At 43.0% G+C, this 22948-nt stretch overlaps 1 protein-coding gene across 2 annotated transcripts in view; it reads left to right on the top strand.

Annotated features, from left to right (window-relative positions):
• LOC124263413 (tyrosine-protein kinase RYK-like) overlaps positions 1 to 21424 on the top strand; it is a 125509-nt gene extending 104085 nt beyond the window's left edge. Inside the window, exons 5-12 of one of the 2 annotated variants that reach the window (XM_046698043.1) lie at positions 9228 to 9293; positions 9539 to 9671; positions 12130 to 12212; positions 15195 to 15320; positions 18584 to 18676; positions 19820 to 20022; positions 20832 to 20941; positions 21172 to 21424. In XM_046698043.1, coding sequence (XP_046553999.1) covers positions 9228 to 9293; positions 9539 to 9671; positions 12130 to 12212; positions 15195 to 15320; positions 18584 to 18676; positions 19820 to 20022; positions 20832 to 20941; positions 21172 to 21409 — 1052 coding nt within the window. In that variant the 3' untranslated portion in view covers positions 21410 to 21424. Of the gene's footprint in view, positions 1 to 9227; positions 9294 to 9538; positions 9696 to 12129; positions 12213 to 15194; positions 15321 to 18583; positions 18677 to 19819; positions 20023 to 20831; positions 20942 to 21171 lie in introns of both variants that reach the window. The other variant, XM_046698042.1, reaches the window with a different exon arrangement.
• Positions 21425 to 22948: the final 1524 nt, after the last annotated feature.

Below are 22948 nucleotides of genomic sequence, written 5' to 3'. Positions count from 1 at the left end.
CATTATCTTGTTTGTGATCTCTGGGAGAGTCCAACACAGACTTGATACATGTAGACACATGTAGACACACATTCAAGGAATGACACAGACATGTGTTCTCATTCCCAATAGAGTGAGTGAATGAGTGAGTTAAGATTTAACGTCACATCAGCAATATCTCAGCCATATCGTGACGAGCATTCCCAATACAAGTCCAGTACTGTCTTGACAGATCGAGACATATGTAGACACATAACCAAGGACACAGACATGCATGTTGATGTCCATTTAGGTCTGGTAGCAGTATGAACAATACTGTTCTATTGGACAGCGTTCTCCCCACAGTTCACTGATCTTTACAATATTGCTTATCAGCTGTTTTCTGGGCAGGCAGAGAACTCACTCATCAAACATGGCAGTGTGGAGAGCTCAGCTACATCATATGGTTGTCTTAGATAAAAGGAATGCTGTCAAAACTTGAACAATTTGTAGTAATCATGTATTCTCAAACAATTATTTCACTGTGATAAATGTTATCATGGAATTTGATCTTATATTTGTTTTCCTTAAAGTGAAAAGTGCTGTTTCGAATAGTTTGAATGGCCAACCCTTTCCATGTTTCCTGAGCTGGCTGTGCAAGGGGCTGATATGAAATGTGAGAGAGGCTCTGTAGCGTAGTCCCAATCAGCTGGTCCCAACCTGACCAGGAGAATATTAATGGGTGTGAGAGAAGAAACATGTATTCTAATCCCCGTATCGGAAGGGATGTAAAAGAGCGCGGCTGGCTTGAAGATGTTAGTTGTGCCAAACTCCTCTAATATTTCATGTGATTTATTTCAGCCTTGCCAAAGGTAGCCTTTTAATATTGCTTGTCTTGGCAGGTAAAAAGTATGGCCGACAGATTCATTTGAATTTTAAACAGGTTTTTTTTAGTCCGCTCTGACTTGTAACCAAACTACAATTTGTAACTGTCAATCTTGCAACTGGTATAAATGGCCAAGCTTATAGCCACAGACTCAAATTACTGATGATCAGCTGATAATCCAGGGACCAGAGATATGGTAGGAGATGCTGTCAGTATGTGTGGGTGAGATGCTCCATGGCTCCAGTCTGGCTTGCTCCATGGCTCCAGTCTGGCTTGCTCCATGGCTCCAGTCTGGCCTGCGCCACAGCTCCAGTCTGGCCTGCTCCATGGCTCCAGTCTGGCTTGCTCCATGGCTCCAGTCTGGCCTGCTCCATGGCTCCAGTCTGGCTTGCTCCATGGCTCCAGTCTGGCCTGCGCCACAGCTCCAGTCTGGCCTGCTCCATGGCTCCGGTCTGGCCTGCTTCATTGCTCCAGTCTGGCCTGCTTCATGGCTCCAGTCTGGCCCATGCCAGTCTGGCCTGCTCCACAGCTCGGTCTGGCCTGCTCCATGGCTCGGTCTGGCCTGCTCCATGGCTCAAGTCTGGCCTGCTCCATGGCTCCAGTCTGGCCTGCTCCACAGCTCCAGTCTGGCCTGCTCCATGGCTCCAGTCTGGCCTGCTCCATGGCTCCCAGCTCTGGCCTGCTCCATGGCTCCAGTCTGGCCTGCTCCATGGCTCCAGTCTGGCTGCTCCATGGCTCCAGTCTGGCCTGCTCCTCCATGGCTCCAGTCTGGCTTGCTCCATGGCTCCAGTCTCTGGCTTGCTCCATGGCTCCAGTCTGGCCTGCTCCATGGCACCAGGGCTGCATGGCACTCTGGCCTGCTCCATGGCTCCAGTCTGGCCTGCTCCATGGCTCGGTCTGGCCTGCTCCACAGCTCCAGTCTGGCCTGCTCCATGGCTCCAGTCTGGCCTGCTCTGCTCCATGGCCCATGGCTCCAGTCTGGCTTGCTCCATGGCTCCAGTCTGGCCTGCTTCATGGCTCCAGTCTGGCTTGCTCCATGGCTCCAGTCTGGCCTGCTCCACAGCTCCAGTCTGGCCTGCTCCATGGCTCCAGTCTGGCCTGCTCCATGGCTCCAGTCTGGCCTGCTCCATGGCTCCAGTCTGGCCTGCTCCATGGCTCCAGTCTGGCCTGCTCCATGGCTCCAGTCTGGCCTGCTCCATGGCTCCAGTCTGGCTTGCTGCTCCATGGCTCCAGTCTGGCCTGCTCCATGGCTCCAGTCTGGCCTGCTCCATGGCTCCAGTCTGGCTTGCTCCATGGCTCCAGTCTGGCCTGCTTCATGGCTCCAGTCTGGCCTGCTCCATGGCTCCAGTCTGGCCTGCTCCATGGCTCCAGTCTGGCTTGCTCCATGGCTCCAGTCTGGCTTGCTCCATGGCTCCAGTCTGGCCTGCTTCATGGCTCCAGTCTGGCTTGCCCAATGGCTCCAGTCTGGCTTGCTCCATGGCTCCAGTCTGGCCTGCTCCACAGCTCCAGTCTGGCCTGCTCCATGGCTCCCGTCTGGCCTGCTCCACGGCTCCAGTCTGGCCTGCTCCACGGCTCCCGTCTGGCCTGCTCCATGGCTCCAGTCTGGCCTGCTCCACGGCTCCGGTCTGGCCTGCTCCATGGCTCCGTCTGGCTTGCTCCATGGCTCGGTCTGGCCTGGGCTCCGGTCTGGCCTGCTCCATGGCTCTGGCCTGCTCTATGGCTCGCTCCATGGCTCCAGTCTGGCTGCTCCATGGCTCCGGTCTGGCTTGCTCCATGGCTCTCGTCTGGCCTGCTCCACAGCTCTGATCTGGCCTGCTCCATGGCTCCAGGCTGCTCCAGTCTGGCCTGCTCCATGGCTCCAGGTCTGGATGGCTCCACAGCTCCAGACATTGCTCCAGGCCTTGCCTGCTCCATGGCTCCAGACTACTCCAAGTCTGGCCTGCTCCATGGCTCCAGACTGTTCCAGGTCTGGCCTGCTCCATGCTCTATGCTGCTCCAGACTGGCCTGCTCCATGGCTCCAGACTGCTCCAGGTCTGGCCTGCTCTATGGCTCCAGACATTGCTCCAGAGAAAGCAAGCATGAGGAACCATCCTTAGAAATATAGTCTAGCTTGGATTGGGTCCAGACAGTCATGTCATAATAGAGACTCTGCAACCCTGGACTTGTGTGGAGGATGTAGGTGGTTTGGGGTGGACATTTGTGATGAGGGCTCCTCAAACAAGAAATCTTTAAGCCCATGGAGCCCAGCTCATGATGCATACACCTTGATGGTTTCCCCTTCCAGGGCAGTATTCTCACAAGGCAGTCAACACACATACACCTTGATGGCATCCCCTTCCAGGACAGTATTCTCACAAGGCAATCAACACACATACACCTTGATGGTTTCTCTCTCAAGGCAGTCAACACACATACACCTTGATGGTGTCCCCTTCCAGGACAGTATTCTCACAAGGCAATCAACACACATACACCTTGATGGTTTCCCCTTCCAGGGCAGTATTCTCACAAGGCAATCAACACACATACACCTTGATGGTTTCCCCTTCCAGGACAGTATTCTCACAAGGCAATCAACACACATACACCTTGATGGTGTCCCCTTCCAGGGCAATATTCTCACAAGGCAGTCAACACACATACACCTTGATGGTGTCCCTTTCCAGGGCAGTATTCTCACAAGGCAATCAACACACATACACCTTGATGGTTTCCCCTTCCAGGGCAGTATTCTCTCAAGGCAGTCAACACACATACACCTTGATGGTGTCTCCTTCCAGGGCAGTATTCTCACAAGGCAATCAACACACATACACCTTGATGGTGTCCTCTTCCAGGGCAGTATTCTCACAAGGCAGTCAACACACATACACCTTGATGGTTTCCCCTTCCAGGGCAGTATTCTCTCAAGGCAGTCAACACACATACACCTTGATGGTGTCTCCTTCCAGGACAGTATTCTCACAAGGCAATCAACACACATACACCTTGATGGTTTCCCCTTCCAGGGCAGTATTCTCACAAGGCAATCAACACACATACACCTTGATGGTGTCCCTTTCCAGGGCAGTATTCTCACAAGGCAATCAACAACACCTTGATGGTTTCACATACACCTTGATGGTTTCCCTTGATGGTTCCAGGGCAGTATTCTCACAAGGCAATCAACACACATACACCTTGATGGTGTCCCCTTCCAGGGCAGTATTCTCACAAGGCAATCAACACACATACACCTTGATGGTTTCCCCTTCCAGGGCAGTATTCTCACAAGGCAGTCAACACACATACACCTTGATGGTGTCCCTTTCCAGGGCAGTATTCTCACAAGGCAATCAACACACATACACCTTGATGGTGTCCCCTTCCAGGGCAGTATTCTCACAAGGCAATCAACACACATACACCTTGATGGTGTCCCCTTCCAGGGCAGTATTCTCACAAGGCAATCAACACACATACACCTTGATGGTGTCCCCTTCCAGGGCAGTATTCTTACAAGGCAATCTACTCCCTCATCTCCTCAATCGCTCACTCACAAACCCACACACCCGTGGAGCTACTACTTAATACACCTCCTAGAAATACATCACTGGAGTAATATTTGTTATGCAAGGGGTAACAAGTACAAACTCGTGACGTAGGCCGGTATGATTCTGCCATCCGTCAAACTTTCAGATAGCTATTTTCTTCCCATCCAACTGTCGACATGTTTGACATGAAGGATGGAGTAAGCTTGTTTATTTTTTGTTTTGTTTTCAAAGTTCAAAGTCAGTTCTACACATGTACTTAATAGCCCAAACCTTCTGCATTACGCTGTTTAAATGAATGAGTCTGACAACTCATCTGATAATAGTGACAACAGCTCTTTGCTGCCAGAAATGTTCCCTTTGTGGGGAAAGATAGGCGTTTTAGCTCACCTGTCAACCCCCCCTGGCTTGTCTAGGGAAGGGGTGGAGGGATGGGGAGGAGTATATAGTTTTTTACTCACCTGTCAACCCCCTGCCTGTTTAGGGGGAGGGGTGGGAAGGAGTTTTTAGCTCACCTGTCAACGCCCTGCTTGTCTTGGGAATAAGGGGAGGGATAGAGAGGAGTTTGTAGTTTTTTGCTCACCTGTGAACCCCCAAAGAGTGTTTAGTTTTTAGCTCACCTGTCAACTTCCTTCCTCTATGAAAACAATGCATCAGTGCTTTAGCTTAAGGTTTGTGATTTTTTATAACAATACTTGAGTACTTTAGGTTAGAGGGTGGATTTTATAAAGACAGTACTGCAGTGCTTTAGATTAGAGGTTCTGTTTCATAACATTCACAGTACTGTGAAGCACTGCATAATGTTTGTAATTCAGATGTTTAGCAATTTATGAATTTTTTAAATATGACATGCTAGCTTTAAATTTTGGTTCCAATTTAGAAGGAAAAGTGTGAAGTCTGGTTCCTTTGTCTTGAACAGCCTATATTGAGTAACATTGAAACTGCTGAAAGGTTTCATCTTGAGTTAAAGACTGTGGGTAATGGGTAGCCATCTTGACAGCTTCAGCAGCCTGGTGCTATTAATATTGATAATATCTTAATTATCCTATCAGATGAGTTGAATTAAAGCTTGCTTTAAATGTCTAGACAAACACGGGGCCGCCATAATTCAGTGTGGAAATATGTCCCTCCCTAATCAAAAATCCAATGCAGAAATTTTCATATTTCATTTCACAATTTTAATTGCATTTTAATCTTAGCATCTCATGAATAACGTACATCAAGATTATCTGAAAGCATCTGTAGAAATCTTAATTACGCATTAGCCCAAGCATGTGGTCCTCATCTGCATACTCCGCTGGTACACAAAGGCTGGATATTCAAGAATATTACAAGCTGAAGCAATATTGGTTTATTGTATTAGTAGGACTGGACACAAGACAAGCTCACTGTAGTATTTATTAGCAGAAATGGTCGATGATGATGTTGGAAGACAATAAAGATGAGCCCACTGTTTGAGTTGGAAGGATGATGTTTCTTCAGTGATTAAACAGAATAACTTGACATTTGTACTCAATATTTGTTGTAAAAGAATGATTATTAGGTGCCTGTGATTAAACAGTATCACCTGTGTTGGATCTAAGGAAGAACTTGTCCTCAGCTATCCGTATCTATAGGGACATGAAGAATGAGTGAGTGAGTTTAGTTTTACACCGCACTCAGCAATATTCCAGCTATATGGTGGCGGCTTGTAAATAATCCTATATTGTGTTGTCCTCTATAGCTAAAATGTTTTAGATTTAATAACTGGTTTTACGTTTCTATCTGTGATAATCTAGTTATTTTACTGTCCTTCATCGACAGGTTTTGGTAATTTAATTCCATTTATTATCAAGTTATGACTTTTTGAGTCTTGATATGGCTGAAATATTGCCGATGTGACTATAAATCTTAACTCACTCACTGTAAATCAATCCAGACAATCCAGTGATCAACATCATGAGCATTGATCTACGCAATTGGGATACAATGACGTGTCAACTAAGACCGTGAGCCTGACCACCCGATCCCGTTAATCGCCTCTTACGACAAGCATGGGTTACTGGAGGCAAATTCTAACCCAGATCTTCAGGGGTAAGGGACGTGAAGAGGATTGATAACTGTTATATTAACACTGGTGCAGAAACTGTCTGGAGTGAATACATGCTGGACCGACAAAATGTTGTTTCCCAGTAAGTGTATACAGGTCCTTTAAAACCAGTGCTTGATGTTGTGACAGTGTGGATGTTGATAGCTGCCTGATGGTGTAACAGTGTGGGTGTTGATAGCTGCCTGATGGTGTAACAGTGTGGATGTTGATAGCTGCCTGATGGTGTAACAGTGTGGATGTTGATAGCTGCCTGATGGTGTAACAGTGTGGATGTTGATAGCTGCCTGATGGTGTAACAGTGTGGATGTTGATAGCTGCCTGATGGTGTAACAGTGTGGATGTTGATAGCTGCCTGATGGTGTAACAGTGTGGATGTTGATAGCTGCCTGATGGTGTAACAGTGTGGATGTTGATAGCTGCCTGATGATGTATAACAGTGTGGATGTTGATAGCTGCCTGATGGTGTAACAGTGTGGTGTATGTTGATAGCTGCCTGATGGTGTAACAGTGTGGATGTTGATAGCTGCCTGATGGTGTAACAGTGTGGATGTTGATAGCTGCCTGATGGTGTAACAGTGTGGATGTTGATAGCTGCCTGATGGTGTAACAGTGTGGATGTTGATAGCTGCCTGATGGTGTAACAGTGTGGATGTTGATAGCTGCCTGATGGTGTAACAGTGTGGATGTTGATAGCTGCCTGATGGTGTAACAGTCATCGTAAAACTTCATTGCCAACTTGATGTATGAGATGTCAGCCTCTAAGCATGGAAATTCATCATGGACATCTAATGGCTAAAAAATGCTGCAGTTGTGTAACTAGGCTGGCCACAGCGAGCAGCTCACCGTGAGGTGGTGGGCGGAAGTGCAGAAAACTGCCCACAGCGAACAGCTCACTGTGAATGGTGGTTGGCAATGCATTATATGCCGCCTGATGAGCACAACTGTGTTTGCCACAGCCAGCAGCTCACTGTGAGTGATGGTTGACAACACAACATCAATGTGTTGGTTTTGAGTGATGGCAATGTTGACAGCACAACAATGCAAGCAGCTCACTGTTAGCCACAGCGAGTAGCTCACTGTGAGTGGTGGTTGACAACAAAGTTGGTCAACTCACTGTGAGTGGTGGTTGCCAACACAACAAAGTTGGCCACAGCGAGTAGCTCACTGTGACTGATCGTTGACAACACAACAAACTCATGAGGTGGTGGTTGGCAACACAACAATGTTGGCTACAGCGAGCAGCTCACTGTGAATGTTGGTTGACAGAACAACAAACTCATGAGGTGGTGGTTGAAAGATGTAGTTATTCAGTTATTGTCATGTACCTGAATGTTGTCTCTGTTATGAGATGTGAATGTAAAGTAAAACAGGGAATATTTCCTGCTGCATTCTACTTTAAAGTTTGATTGATTGGATGAAAATGTTAAACATGCTTGAATGTGAGGGAATTGTGATGGCCGACTCAGTCTTTAACAGAGTGTGATGTTTTACAGCAATTTGGGCGACTTATTTCCTGTCCAGTGTCACATATTGACATACACATTGATCTGTTTGAAATGGTGCTGATGACTGAACATGGAGGAAGTCATGACAGCCATTTTGTCATCATTATGTTGTTGCATCACTGAGTTGGATAACCATATACTGTGAAGATTGAGATCCGTCTGTGTAGCCAGGGCTCCTCTCGGAATAATCCCCACCCTCAGCTGGTGGGGAAGTCAGTTGATATTTAGGTATTCTCAATGGTTGGTTATGTTTTTAGATTGATTTCATTCTACTTGGCCATAAAGCCTTGAAAAGGAACCACTAATCAATATTTCACAATTTTAAAAATCTGTTTCAGTTCAAGCAGCAGAAACACTGATTTTCCACATGCTTTAATTCAATAGGAATTTAATTGATTGATGCCGGCTTGAGGGAATTTTATATTTGAATATGCTCCTGGTTCATTCTGTACGGAAGGACACCTCGTTTACAATATATGCATAATCAGGCTGAAAGAGTTATGGACGTGGAGACAGACACTGACGTTGAAGTTGACAAAACATCCATTTTCAATTGTCAGCTTTCCCTGATGGAATTGCTCATTGTGCATGTCATCTATCCTTTGTGATGGAAATTTTATGTAAAACATGGTGTTGAGTTTCATGTTTAACCTTTACAGGAGTGTTTTCCTGCCTCTGCTTAAACATGCTAACATAGTAAGCTATGTTTGTGACACACATGCTTATAAGGAAATGATGGATATATCAAACATTGTTTGGTCCTCGCTTCTTGCTATATGTTTTGGATGGAACGGATTACGGTTATAACGAACTAGAGGTCCCTTTCAGTTTGTGGTTTCCTGTATGTCCATATATGGAGAAGCTGGACGCTGTATCTGGACATCAGTGTCCTACTGTGCTTGTGCAAAAAAGAGAGAGTAGACTTCAGTCTCAGAATATAATTTTTGTTTTGAATTTAAGATATATAAGATATATTGTCAAGGAGAATCTCCCTTTTTTCAGAAACCTTTTGTTTCTGTAATCTACGTGTACAAAACATAAATAAATTGTGTTCAGTATTGTCATTTCAGGATATGAGAAACTAGAGATAGACTGATAGTCATGAAACCATACTCCATGTTGTGGGTTAGCCACGGTGGATAATCAGTAAGGTCGAAGAACTCTGTAGTAGATATGGTGGTATAGTTTGGACAGCTTGGATTGATAGAAGGGCAGTTACTGACATCATCAGTATTTGAGTACCGTCTTGTTCTTGCAGTGACCGATGGCGCCTATGTGAGAGACTACCCATTCACACAGGGAGATGAGGACTATGTGGAAGCAGGTGAGGAGTTGTCTCCCTTTAACATCTTGTTTTTCAAATGAACAGCGAGACCCGAATGCATGATGTCGAGATTCCGTCTTGTAAATTCTTCACAAGGGGAACCTGATTATCTGTTCATTCCAACAAGACAACCACAAGTGATCAAAGCAGTTGTTCACATCCCGGCAACGAGATGTTGAACTGCTCATTTTCCTAGCAATGTACTACTTTTCTCTTCTTCAGAAACGATTTGATTGTGTTTTCAGAGGATCGAGTTGGCAGCCTAACGACGTCGACACATATTTTCTATATAGCAGTGGGATGCGCCTGTGCAATTATTCTCCTGATTGCGTTAGCAGTGGCAGTTTACTACCTTAATTCACAGAAGAGCAATGACAGGTACACTAAAAGGATGAACTATTAGTAAGTAAACTTCTGATGGGTGCGTGTTCTGTGTCTGTGATGTCACGTCATGATTGCGTCATTACTAACACCCCCGTCCGGCGGGATCATCATTTGTAAGTAGTCATGTTGTAGGGATTTCTTGTCATTAAACCCTGGACTAGAACTTTGATGGGAACACTATCAACAGAAAGAAAAACATACACCAGGACAGTGTTCGATATTCCAAGTTTCAATTCCAATATTTAAACTAAACAGTTTGGCTGAAATGGAACGAGAGCATTATTGTCAAATATATTTTCCTTTGTGTGTTTTTGAACCTCTGGCATGTTTTCAAATTCAAATCGTGAAAAAGAGAAAATGGTAATCAACATATTTTGAGAAAAGTAAAGAAAATCCAATCAAATTTGAGAAAAATCATGTCTAATTTGCATGTCATTTCAATTCCTTCAAGAACAAAAAATGAATTACATTTTTTTAAAATGTCCTATTTGTCATTCCTGTCCATTACTATGGTAATGATATGTTTAAGCCTTCAAGGTTTCAATTCAAATATTAAAGTAATTGTCACATTTGTTAATGTTTCATGACAAGCATGGCAATAATTCTGAAGAGAAAGCCAGTGTTGTAATTAAACGTCATTCAGTGTTTAGAAATTCATGGTGAAAATATTCTAAAAAGGTTTAATTATGAGAAATCCCTGCAAAGCTAACATTTCATTGGTGTGTTGACTTAAGTGGCATGCTCCACTAACACTCTCTCATCAGAAACATGGGTTGTCGTGGTGTTCCACACACAAGACTATGTAAACTGTACAGAAGCCAGAAGCATTATGCTGTAGGTTAAAGTCAGAAGCATTAGACTGTAGGATAAAGCCAGAGGCATTAGACTGTAGGATAAAGCCAGAGGCATTAGACTGTAGGATAAAGCCAGAGGCATTAGACTGTAGGATAAAGCCAGAGGCATTAGACTGTAGGATAAAGCCAGAAGCATTAGACTGTAGGATAAAGCCAGAGGCATTAGACTGTTGGATAAAGCAAGAGGCATTAGACTGTTGGATAAAGCAAGAGGCATTAGACTGTAGGATAAAGCCAGAGGCATTAGACTGTTGGATAAAGCCAGTAGCGTTAGACTGTTGGATAAAGCCAGTAGCGTTAGACTGTAGGATAAAGCCAGAGGCATTAGACTGTTGGAAAAAGCTAGAGGCATTACACTGTAGGATAAAGCCAGAGGCATTAGACTGTTGGATAAAGCCAGTAGCGTTAGACTGTTGGATAAAGCGAGTAACGTTAGACTGTAGGATAAAGCCAGAGGCATTAGGCTGTAGGATAAAGCCAGAAGCATTACACTGTAGGGTAAAGCCAGAAGCATTGGACTGTAGGGTAAACAGCTATGTATTGCTAGGAAGGAACTCAATAATTGGGCCCACGACAGGACTGTTAACAATGAACAGGGGAGGTACTGCCCAAACTTGACAAATGGCGATGACTTCTACTGGTTAAGTGCCTATCTTGATTTGTTCATGCAGCTGTTCAGAGCTTTTAATCGGTGACATTGACCAATAATACTGATGTCACCATCTTTATGCTGGTGTGAGACGGAATCTTCTGGGGTGTGATCAGTGGAGTAGTATGATTTGACCAACCTCCCATACCCCAACTTTGGCATATATAAGCCAACACCTCCCGTTTTATCAGCTCTGTTCATACATGTCACTTTCAGATTTATTTGAATAGTGAAGACATTTTGTAACAGGATGTAATCCTTCCAGACTTCAATCAAAAGGAATCACTAGGTATACATATAACGTTTAGGGTCCTTGTAACTGCCTGTTTCAAGATGGCAGTCATCTCGTCACTCAGTCTACTGTTCCAGGCATACAGTCAAATTTCAAAGAACAGTGAAATTTGAACAAATTTCAAATTTGTGACAAATACAAGCTAAAATATAAAACCTGTGTCTTAGCAGCTTCCATGCCTGTAGTTTGATCACAAGTACTACATCATTTTTATAAAATCAATTAAGAAAAGGTGTTAACCTATTAAGGTTTAGTTATGATTAGGGGAATAAATAAAAACAGCATTTGGTATCTGGACAGAGGGTTAGCATCTACTAACTACTAACAATACTAACATGTTTATGTGTAGTGTGGAACCAGGAAAGGTGCGATACTTTCTGGATAACAACGACTCTATTATATTATTAAAAAAATATCATACCTTTCTTATTATTCGTCAACTTCTTAAATGTCAATCAAACAGATCATCTCCAGCCAGGGTTAATTTCACCGTTATTGGTTCAATGCCAAGTGACATATTGGGGAAAAAGATGTTGTATCAGTTTTAATGTTTGTCAGTTCAAATTTGTAATTGTGGAATTGTTTAATCTGTGAGATATATGCATATTGATCTAGTCGGAAGTTTGGAAACTAATATTTTCTGTTTTCTTTTCACAGTGACAGCAGCAGCTCTCAAGCTCTTACTGCCCAAAGTCAGACGTTTCTCCGCCCTGACACGCCAAACAATGCAAGTGGGGCAGGTAGGATCACATGACACATCACATGACATCAGCTGACACGGGTCACGAAGCTCCCCAACATTGTCATTTGTCTTGTGTTTGAGTTACCTGCCTTGCCGCTACTCCTCACAGGGGTGATAAACGAGGAAAAAGGTGTCTCCGAGCTCTGATTCAGGATATGTCACACCAGGAATTTGTTTACACTGTCCTGGATTCAGTTGGTTTGCCGCAGAACAAACATTTGACGTTTTGATAGTTTAATAGTGGCGGAGTAGAAGAGGTGTCAGAACACAAATGTCGTTTTGAGAAAGGCTTTACAAATATCATATTCCAACATAACTAGTGCACGGAAGGATTTCGTTTACAAGCACTTTTAGAGATTTAGTTTTGTTGTTTGGTCATCTTCAGAAAGAAGTTGCTTTTCTAGCTCTACCATTATCAGGAGTGTCTGTTTTGTTGTCAGTGTCCACTGACAAACCCTTGTGTCTAATTAAGTAATTAAGTCCACCATAGAAAAGCATTAAACTGAGAAAGCGAGTAAGAAGTTAGGAGAAAAACTTGTGTTTTGAAACATAGCAGTTATATTTTCAAGTGATTATAATTTAGTTCCTCTTTTTCTGTGTGGCAATATCTGGCATAGTAATTTTAGTGTTTATTTTTATTTATTTTGTCTTTTTCTTTAAAGGATACTTGCCATATCTGTCATACCCAGTGCTGGACTTTGGGTTACAAAATCCCTCATTCCCCCTTTATCCTTCCAGGTACCCAGCAAACAGGCTCATAGTTAGGAACAAATGAAAGCTTTACTTTGTGTTGGCAGTGTGAATGTAAACCTTTAGACTTGTGTTGTGGGTTACATGTGTGGCCTCTGTATCCCTCCAGGTACCCATCAATAGCTGTTAAGTGGAACTGATCCTGCAGCTCTTTTCGTTTCTTCAAATGGTACCCCAAACTATCGAACTAAAAGAAGTTTCAGTAGTTTTGTTTTCATAACAGTTTCCAAGTGAAGCATCTTTGGCAGAATCTGTGAGCTCAGAAATAACATCTCTCTGTTTTCAGTTGTTTTCAAATCTCCAATGTGTTGCTGTGACATGCGTGTCACATGCAACGATTGTATTCGATAACTCCTGACTTAATTAATCATCAAACATTCATTCTTGTCCCACTGCACGTCGACTCTATCACTGCCAAAAAGCTTCATGTGATCATAAAAATATTAAAAAAGCATTCCCATCAGATGTACTTGAGTTTCGGGGATTATTGGGTTAGATCAGTTGAGAACCCCTTGTGTTGAGGTCATCAAGTAGCATGGGAGATTTACAATTTAATTATTCTGAAAATCTTGTGCAGTAGTCCAAGAGGAATACATGTACAGAGAAGTAAATAAATTATGAACTGGGATTATTTTGAGATTCCAGTTCTAGACCTATAGACATTTCATCATGCTTGAATTGAGATAGGCATGCCTTGCGCCTAACTTGCTACCCGACACCTCTGTGTCTCTCGGAAAAAATCAACTTTCTAACATTTGAATATTGGTTTCAATTTTTTACAAAGATAATATTGTCAGTGAATTTTAGATGAGGAAATGTCGACATTCGTCATGAAACAGTTATTTTCATCCAGAAAGGATAGAAGGCATGTTGAATTTTACATGGGGAAATTACAGCGTAATCTGTCATTGAAATCAATATGGCTGTTACTTGCAGCAGGGACTGGCTGAAAGTTTGCCAACCGAGATATTAGACCTCAATCAATGTGGAATTATACTTATTGCTCTCACTGGACTTTCAGTTGTTGAAAAATGTGGACAATTATTGTCACTCCTGGATGGAAATTTGAAATGGAAATGTGAACTCGAGGGAAATATGGTTCTTAATATTTAAATATGTTTCCCAGAAGATGTAAAGTATTTTCTAAAAGTTTGAATTTATTCATTATTCACTGAAATAGTCTCATCCTATCAGTTCAGCTACCCCTCTCTTAAGGAACAACTGCACATGCCAGTTGTCATACAAAACTTTACATGCCAGTAGTGATGTAAAAACTTTACATGCCAGTAGTGATATATAAACTTTACATGCCAGTAGTGATATAAAACTTTACATGCCAGTAGTGGTATAAAGACTTTACATGCCAGTAGTGATATAAAAACTTTACATGCCAGTAGTGATATAAAAACTTTACATGCCAGTAGTGGTATAAAAACTGTTCATGCCAGTAGTGATATAAAAACTTTACATTCCAGTTGTAATATAAGAACTTTACGTGCCAGTAGTGATATGAAAACTTAACCGTACCTGTAAGAGGCAACTAGCTGGATCGGGTGGTCAGGCTTGCTAATGTCGACATTAAACAAGAAACAATACAAAACACAATAATAAGTGAAGCATAAAGTGTTTGACGCCATGTTTCATGTCACTTTACACCATTACAGTGATATGTAGATTAGTTCTGGATACAGGGGATACAGGTTTTATTCTAATACACAAGTGCAAACATCTTCCAGTCGTCATGTGACCAGGTATGTCTATGTGTCTGCGTATCAGGAGAAAAGTCTCCATTTTGAAGATACATATTAATATTATATTCCCAGTGTGAGAGGGATTGGGAACAAGTTTTCCAAATTAAAACGCATTTTCCCTAATTCTAGGTTCAATCCAAATCTATTTAAGATAATTAGAACATATATTTTTACGAGACAGAAAACTTTGCCACAACAATGCTGTTTGACACGACAGCTTCATAAAACAATTTCTTTTCTTTGTTAATATTTTATTCTTATTGGTAGTGTTAAAACTTTTCAGTTGAAGTCATTAATCCATTGTTTAAACTGAAGAGCTGTCTCTGTATTTTTAAACAGTGGAAAGTCAGCATCATATATTAATGAAGAGACATGTTTTGTTGGTTGTCTTGAGAGGAGTTGTTGTCACATTTCAGAAGAAGTATATGCTGTGACCCTTATACTGCCTCAACATAAGTCTCCCTGTTTGTGTGTTGCAGGTCTCCCCAACTTTAGGCGAGGTATCTCCCCCGTCACGGAGCTGAAGCCCACAGACATCAAGTCCGTGTTGAGTGAGATTGCTGTGGAGAGGAAGAGGATAGCACTGGGGGAACTTCTCCTCGAGGGTCAGTCAACAGTACATGTGTTTAATCTGATAGTTTCAATCAGGTCAGAAGCTGAGATTACGATTTGTTGGTCTAGTCCTGTATTGTAGCATTAAGGACAGTTGGGTATACCAACTGCATTTAACTTTTTCCATTCGATGAAAACTTTTCGCAGCTGCACATATATCTAAGGACATGATATCACGTCATCTACAACCCTTGCATGCAACCAGATTTTTCCAGCTGTAGCCTCTGAATTCGATGGACGAGATAAGACGTCGGATGTTTTACAATGTTTCCATACGAGGGACGTGATAACTCATCTACTCATACTGAACATACTTCACTGTTTTCTAGCCGTGTATCCTCGTCCTGCGAATGCAATTCGTGTACTTTGTGACATGTATTTTTTAAGGATTTTCCTGATTATCTCCCCTGGTCAAAAACACGTGCTACATGACCTTGACATTCGGTGACCATACAACGTTAAATGACGTTTGATTGTTAGCAATGTTCTTTGACTGTTGACTGTTCTTGTAGTTGTTACCACACGTAGCTCTCGTTTCATCGTTCTTTGGATTTGGATGTCATGACTATAATTCTAAGTGATCACATAAATATACTAAATTGTAATTGTTTTTCCACCGTAGTGTAGTCACAGGATTGAAAGAAATTGCCACAATTACCACACTGCTGTGTAAGTTCAATTATGTTTCTCCTTTTTACAAAAAACTGCATTTCCAATGTTTCTGTGCTGAAGACTACCTATTTTTTTCTCTTTTTGTCGGAAATATTTTAATGAAAGTGAATAAAGATGTTTTGAATAAAATTCAGTTCATATGGATTTTGATGTCATGCTGGTCATGAATCGTCCATGTCAACCGTTGCAACCATGGATTCATGATATCATGTCCATCGTATGTAAGTGTCATGTTGCTAAAAATAGACTCGTATTGAAGGGTTGTGACCCATCAGACGTAATATCTCATCCTTCGAATGGAAAGAGTTAAACTGATAGTTTCAGCCAGGACAGAAGCTGTGATCAGGATTGGTTGGTCTGTCGCTGTAATGTAGCATTGGGAACAGTTGGGTAGCCTAGTGGTTACAGCTTTCGCTTGTCATGCTGAAGATGAGGGTTCTATTCCTCAGTGTGTTTTAGGGACGAAGCATTCTCTCTTCATGCTAGTTGTCTTGCTTGTTCAAGATTCTAGTGATTTGTGGGTCTGTCAGCACAATGGAAGTGACTTCCATGGGTTTACTTAGCAGGGAAACATCTTGGGCGTGCATCCCCCCGTACATGAAGCAAAGATACCACAAAATCACTGAAATACTAGAGCAGGATCTCACTTGCAGACTCTGTACAGGTCCAGAATGACATCTTTGTAAAATACAGTCACTTTGAAATGTTATCATTGTGTGTTTAAGTTGTGAAAGAGACTTTGTCAAGGCTTAAACAGCATGTCCACTTATGCAATATGTATTAGCAATTAATATTTGAGCCACATGACAGCAGCTTGATAATAATCGATTCAGGATCAGAGAGATTGATATGGAATAGAATAGAATAATTCTTTAATGCCTTTTCAGGATTTTGTGTTACATCAGCAGAGCTACTGACACATTAGAGAGATACCAAACATATTTACATAATTTCTTTGATTTAGGTATCTTCACATTTGTTTAAGAGAGATATGGTACTTGGAATAAAGGATGTATGGGCTCTCTTAGTTTTCACAATTGGAACTTTGTAGCAGCGGCCTGAAGGGAGGAGGTTGTATTCCGAATTTAAGTAGTGAGTACGGTCAGATATGATTTTGACAGCTTGATTCACGATTTGCCGCTCATATATTGATGATAAACATTCAAATCTGACTCCAGCAATTTTACTTGCAGTGTTAACAATTTTGTCTATTTTAGATTTGAGATGAACTGAGAGAGACCCGTACCAACAATGGAAGGAAAATGTTAAAATACTCTGAATAAATGCTACATAAAAAGATGACATCACAGATGGGTTAACATTAAAAGATCTCAGTTTATGCATGAGATGAAGACGTTGTTGACACTTTTTGTATAGGGCTTCAGTGTTAGAGTTCCAGTTCAACTTAGAGTCAATGAAGGTTCCCAGATACTTATACTCGAAACTGTCTCAACACATTCACCGTTGATTATCACTGGAAGCATTTCTGTGGGTTTACTCTCGAAAGTCAATTATCAGTTCCTTTGTTGTGACATGTGACATTTAAGAGTAAGTGGTTTTCTGCACACCAAGTAATAAAATGATTAATGTCCTCTTTATACAGTTCTTCAGAATCAGTGTCTTTCAGTTTGTGTTCAGTGTAGCTGATCATCAACAGGAGATACAGTTGAACAGGTTGAATTTGAGCTGCACCAATGTTGGTGTGTAGAGGGGTGAAAAGAACAGGAGATATTACAGCCTTGTGGTGCACCAGTGTCTGTCCACAAGAAAGTTTTCGATCCACTTGATGAGGTATGAGTTAAAGCCCATGTCTAACATGTCTGTGAGCATGAGATATCATGAGCCTCTTCAGACCTATTGTAGCCTGGATCTTCAGACCTATTGTAGCCTGGATCTTCCTTCAGACCTATTGTAGCCTGGATCTTCCTTCAGACCTATTGTAGCCTGGATCTTCAGACCTATTTTAGCCTGGATCTTCAGACCTATTGTAGCCTGGATCTTCAGACCTATTGTAGCCTGGATCTTCAAACCTATTGTAGCCTGGATCTTCAGACCTATTGTAGCCTGGATCTTCAAACCTATTGTAGCCTGGATCTTCAAACCTATTGTAGCCTGGATCTTCAGACCTGTTGTAGCCTGGATCTTCAGACCTGTTGTAGCCTGGATCTTTACAGGTTTAGGAGATTTGTACCAGTGTGGTATATGATTTATTGTTTCATACATATATGTTTATGAATGATGCAATGATGTATCATTTTGTTTTACAAATGATTCATGATGTATGGTATATGTTCAAAATGTGATGCACGATATATTCACATAAATAGAGTTTATTACACGAGCAAGTGTGTCATACGACTCGGGCACTACATTATTTTGCACGAGTTTTGTATGAGTTGTATGACACACTTGCTCGAGTGTAATAATTTCTAAGCAAGTGTAACGACCCTGTTAATAACATCACAGACGACGAAATACAGAAACAACGGTTACTAGGCAGAAGTGATATGTGCACATGTGCACAAATGATATATAACACTGGTTATGTTTCACGATATGGATAATAAAATGTGATATGTTTCAGGTACCTTTGGACGTATCTACCTGGGGACGTTGATTGGTGAAGATGAGAATGAAGTCAGCATGGAACAAGAGGTTTACATAAAAACATTAACAGGTGTGTGCCTCACTTCCTGATATAGAGTGTTTACATATAAAGGTGTATGTCGTCTACATGATCCTCAAATCAAGAAGTCTGAGAATAACATTCAATGTTGTGATGCTTGGAGGGAGTGTGCCTGCTGCTGGTGTTGTCTGTCATACAGACCACGAGACAAGTTTAGCCAATACAGCCCATGCAAGTCTAGAATATGTGGCAAGTCTAGATGTCCACAGTTTCAAATGAAGAAAGTCTCAGGACTCCTTTCTGTTACATTTAGTGGTTATGATATATTACCCATGTTTTCTGTAACATAGGATCATTCTGATACTACATGTTAGCCCAATGGTAGTGTTGTTGAAGGTAAAATCACAAACGATGCCAGTACTTTCAATGTACACACACATTCCACATGCGGTGAATCTGCATGCAAGTAGGCACTGAAACTGCTGCTATTTTATGTCCAGACTTTGTTAGTCCAAATCCCAATAATCCAGACCTGTTAATCCAGACCGTTATGATCTGGCCCCCATTAATCCAGACCCTATGGGCTATTTATCTGTTCCCTGTTAATCTGGACACAGTCATTGGGGTCTTGACTTGGTCCGGATAAAAGGTGCCCAGATTTAGGGTGACATGATAAACAGAATTAGGAGATAAACATGCTGTGTTGGAAAATCAGAGGTATGTAACGAAATTATGAATAGCTCTAAATTTGATTTAAAACCGAACGCATAGCATAAGGTTTTGTATAAATAAATTAGAGCTATTATAATTTCATTAAATACCTCTGATTTTCCAACACAGTATGTTGATCTCCATCCTACCATAACCGCGTTATTAAGATTTAAAAAAAAATACCTACTGTGTTAGAAAATCAGAGGTATATATTGTGATTATGTACCTCTGAATGACTTCAATTAACCAATCACAATCTAGTATTTACTGAAGTCATGGTAGAATCTCGATTAACAGGGTTCAGATTAAGGGGATGTGGAGTGTCAGATTAGCAGGGTCTGAATGAAGGGGATGTGGACTGACAGTGTCAGATTAGCAGGGTCTGAATGAAGGGGATCGGGGTAATCAGGTTCCAGATGCCCTGTTACGTTCAAACCCAACTTTTTGTTACACAGTGCATGTTGTATGTTGTATGTTTTTCAGACCAGGCCCGAGGAGACCAGGTGCAGGTGTTCCTGACAGAGAGCTGTATGTTGAAGGGTTTCATCCATCCGAACATCAACCCCGTGATCGGGGCGTGTGTGGAGGGGGAGAGTCAGCCCTTCTTGGTTTACCACTACTCTAATGAGGGCAATCTGAAAAAGTTCCTCCTCAAGTGTCGGATGTCGGAGTGTGGGTCTCGATATGTGAGTTGGACTGATCCCTTCTCTCTGTTGTATGATGAAGGATCACCAAGGGTGTCTGTGGTGTTGTGTATCCTGCAGTAAGCTTCCAGCCACTCGCTTGAGGATTAGAACCACTAACACCCCTTGTGATGCTGCTACAGCACTAAACTGTGGAAGTGGAAGTTTATGTGGAAGTGACCCCTGTTTATCCGGAAGTGGCCCCTGTTTATGTGGAAGTGGCCCCTGTTTATCCGGAAGTGGCCCCTATTTATGTGGAAGTGACCCCTGTTTATCGGAAAGTGGCCTCTATTTATGTGGAAGTGACCCCTGTTTATCCGAAGTGGCCCCTATTTATTTGCCCTGTTTATGGAAATGGCACCTGTTTATCCGGAAGTGGCCACTGTTTATGCAGAAGTGGCCACTGTTTATGCGGAAGTGGCCCTTTGCGTCCACTTTATCCGGAAGTGGCCCTTTGCGCCCTGTTTATCCAGAAGTGGTCCCTGTTTATGTGGACGTGCCCCTGATTGTGTGGTTATGTTATTTGGCTGTTTCTGCTTGTTTAGGTTGAGTCAAAGAGATCCATGTTGTGAGCATGGTCTAGGTGAAACTAATTCATGATTAATTATGTTTTCACCATGTAACAGAACTACCATGTCTTTGGTTACGACATGTTTTGTTCCCCCTGAAGGTGGAGATGAGTCTTCATGACGTCAACCACTGTCTGTCTCTTCTCGACAACCTGCTGTAATATAGCTTCAAAACACCTGCAGCGTGGAACAGTATTTTCATCGATAGGTTTTCTGATTCCTGGTCATGTTTTTCCGTTTCAGACTCTTTCAACACAACAACTTGTATATATGGCCATACAAATCATACGCGGCATACAGTACTTACATCGGAAAAAAATAATTCACAAAGATATAGCTACGAGGAATTGTGTGTAAGTATCTGAGAAATGTTACTGCTTGGTGTCCATCCAACAGTTGTATTAGATCTGCTGTGATCATCTCATGACATGATGGCAGGAGTGGCATAATGTGATGGTATGAGTGTTATAACATGGCGACATGAGTTTTATAACATAATGACAGTTATAACATGATGGTATTGACAATATGATGGTCTGTTCATAAGCAATGGCATATATGTCAAGAGTTTGTTATTTTCCAGTGTGGACGGCGACTTTGTTGTGAAGTTGACGGACAACTCCCTGTCACGTGATGTATTCCCCAGTGATTACACGTGTCTGGGAGACAACGAGAACCGCCCGGTCAAGTGGCTAGCAGTGGAGGCGCTGTTGGAGAGGAGGTTCTCCCCCGCCAGCGATGTGGTAGGTTGGAGATGTGGAGGTGTGGTAGGTTACTGTGGAGGTGTGGTAGGTTACCGTGGAGATGTGGAGGTATGGTAAGATACTGTGGAGGTGTGGTAGGTTACTGTGGAGGTGTGGTAGGTTACTGTGGAGGTGTGGTAGGTTACCGTGGAGGTGTGGTAGGTTACTGTGGAGGTGTGGTACGTTACTGTGGAGGTGTGGTAGGTTACTGTGGAGGTGTGGTAGGTGGTAGTGTGGGTAGGTGTGGTAGGTGTGGTACTGTGGAGGTGTGGTAGGTTACTGTGGAGGTGTGGTAGGTTACTGTGGGGGTGTGGTAGGTTACTGTGGTAGGTTACTGTGGAGGTGTGGTAGGTTACTGTGGAGGTGTGGTAGGTTACTGTGGAGGTGTGGTAGGTTACTGTGGAGGTGTGGTAGGTTACTGTGGTAGGTGTGGTAGGGTTACTGTGGGGTGTGGTAGGTTACTATGGGGGTGTGGTAGGTTACTGTGGGGTGGTATGGTAGGTTACTGTGGGGGTGTGGTAGGTTACTGTGGAGGTGTGGTAGGTTACTGTGGGGGTGTGGTAGGTTACTGTGGGGGTATGGTAGGTTACTGTGGGGGTATGGTAGGTTACTGTGGTAGGTTACTGTGGAGGTGTGGTAGGTTACTATTGGGGTATGGTAGGTTACTGTGGAGGTGTGGTGGGAGTTACTGTGGAGGTGTGGTAGGTTACTGTGGAGGTGTGGTAGGTTACTGTGGAGGTGTGGTAGGTTACTGTGGGGGTATGGTAGGTTACTGTGGAGGTATGGTAGAGTTACTGTGGAGGTATGGTAAGATACTGTGGGGCTATGGTAGGTTACTATGGGGGTATGGTAGGTTACTGTGGTAGGTTACTGTGGAGGTGTGGTAGGTTACTGTGGGGGTGTGGTAGGTTACTGTGGAGGTGTGGTAGGTTACTGTGGAGGTGTGGTAGGTTACTGTGGAGGTGTGGTAGGTTACTGTGGAGGTGTGGTAGGTTACTGTGGAGGTGTGGTAGGTTACTGTGGAGGTGTGGTAGGTTACTGTGGGGCTGTGGTAGGTTACTGTGGGGGTATGGTAGGTTACTGTGGAGGTGTATGGTAGAGTTACTGTGGAATTGTGGTAGGTTACTGTGGAGGTGTGGTAGGTTACTGTGGGGGTGTGGTAGGTTACTGTGGAGGTGTGGTAGGTTACTGTGGAGGTGTGGTAGGTTACTGTGGAGGTATGGTTGGTGATTACTGTGTGAGGTATGGTAGGTTACTGTGGGGAATGGACTGACAACAGTGGATAATCAGGAAGGAGACAGAAGACAGACGCGACATGGACCAGCATGGAAACAGAAGGAGCCCAGTGGACATGCACCTGAAACAGGACCAGCCCATGAACACAATGGACAATGGAAATGGAACCCATACACAGATGGACCCAGGACACAGCACAGACATGGATCCACGGATGGCCAATGGCCCACAGGCACCGAATCAACCCTGGAGAAAACGGAATGGCCCAGGAGACACACACAAAGGAAGACACACGGAGGAAGGAATCCCCAAGGAACTGGAGGATCCCACACAGGACCAACCGAATGGAACTGAACACACAGACATGGACGTACAACGGAG

The sequence above is a fragment of the Haliotis rubra genome, unplaced genomic scaffold, assembly GCF_003918875.1.
Source record: "Haliotis rubra isolate DU_JTF1 unplaced genomic scaffold, ASM391887v1 Scf880, whole genome shotgun sequence".
NCBI classification, from domain to species: domain Eukaryota; kingdom Metazoa; phylum Mollusca; class Gastropoda; order Lepetellida; family Haliotidae; genus Haliotis; species Haliotis rubra.
Note: the sequence above shows the minus strand (reverse complement) of the source record. Positions and strands in the feature narration are given on the sequence as shown.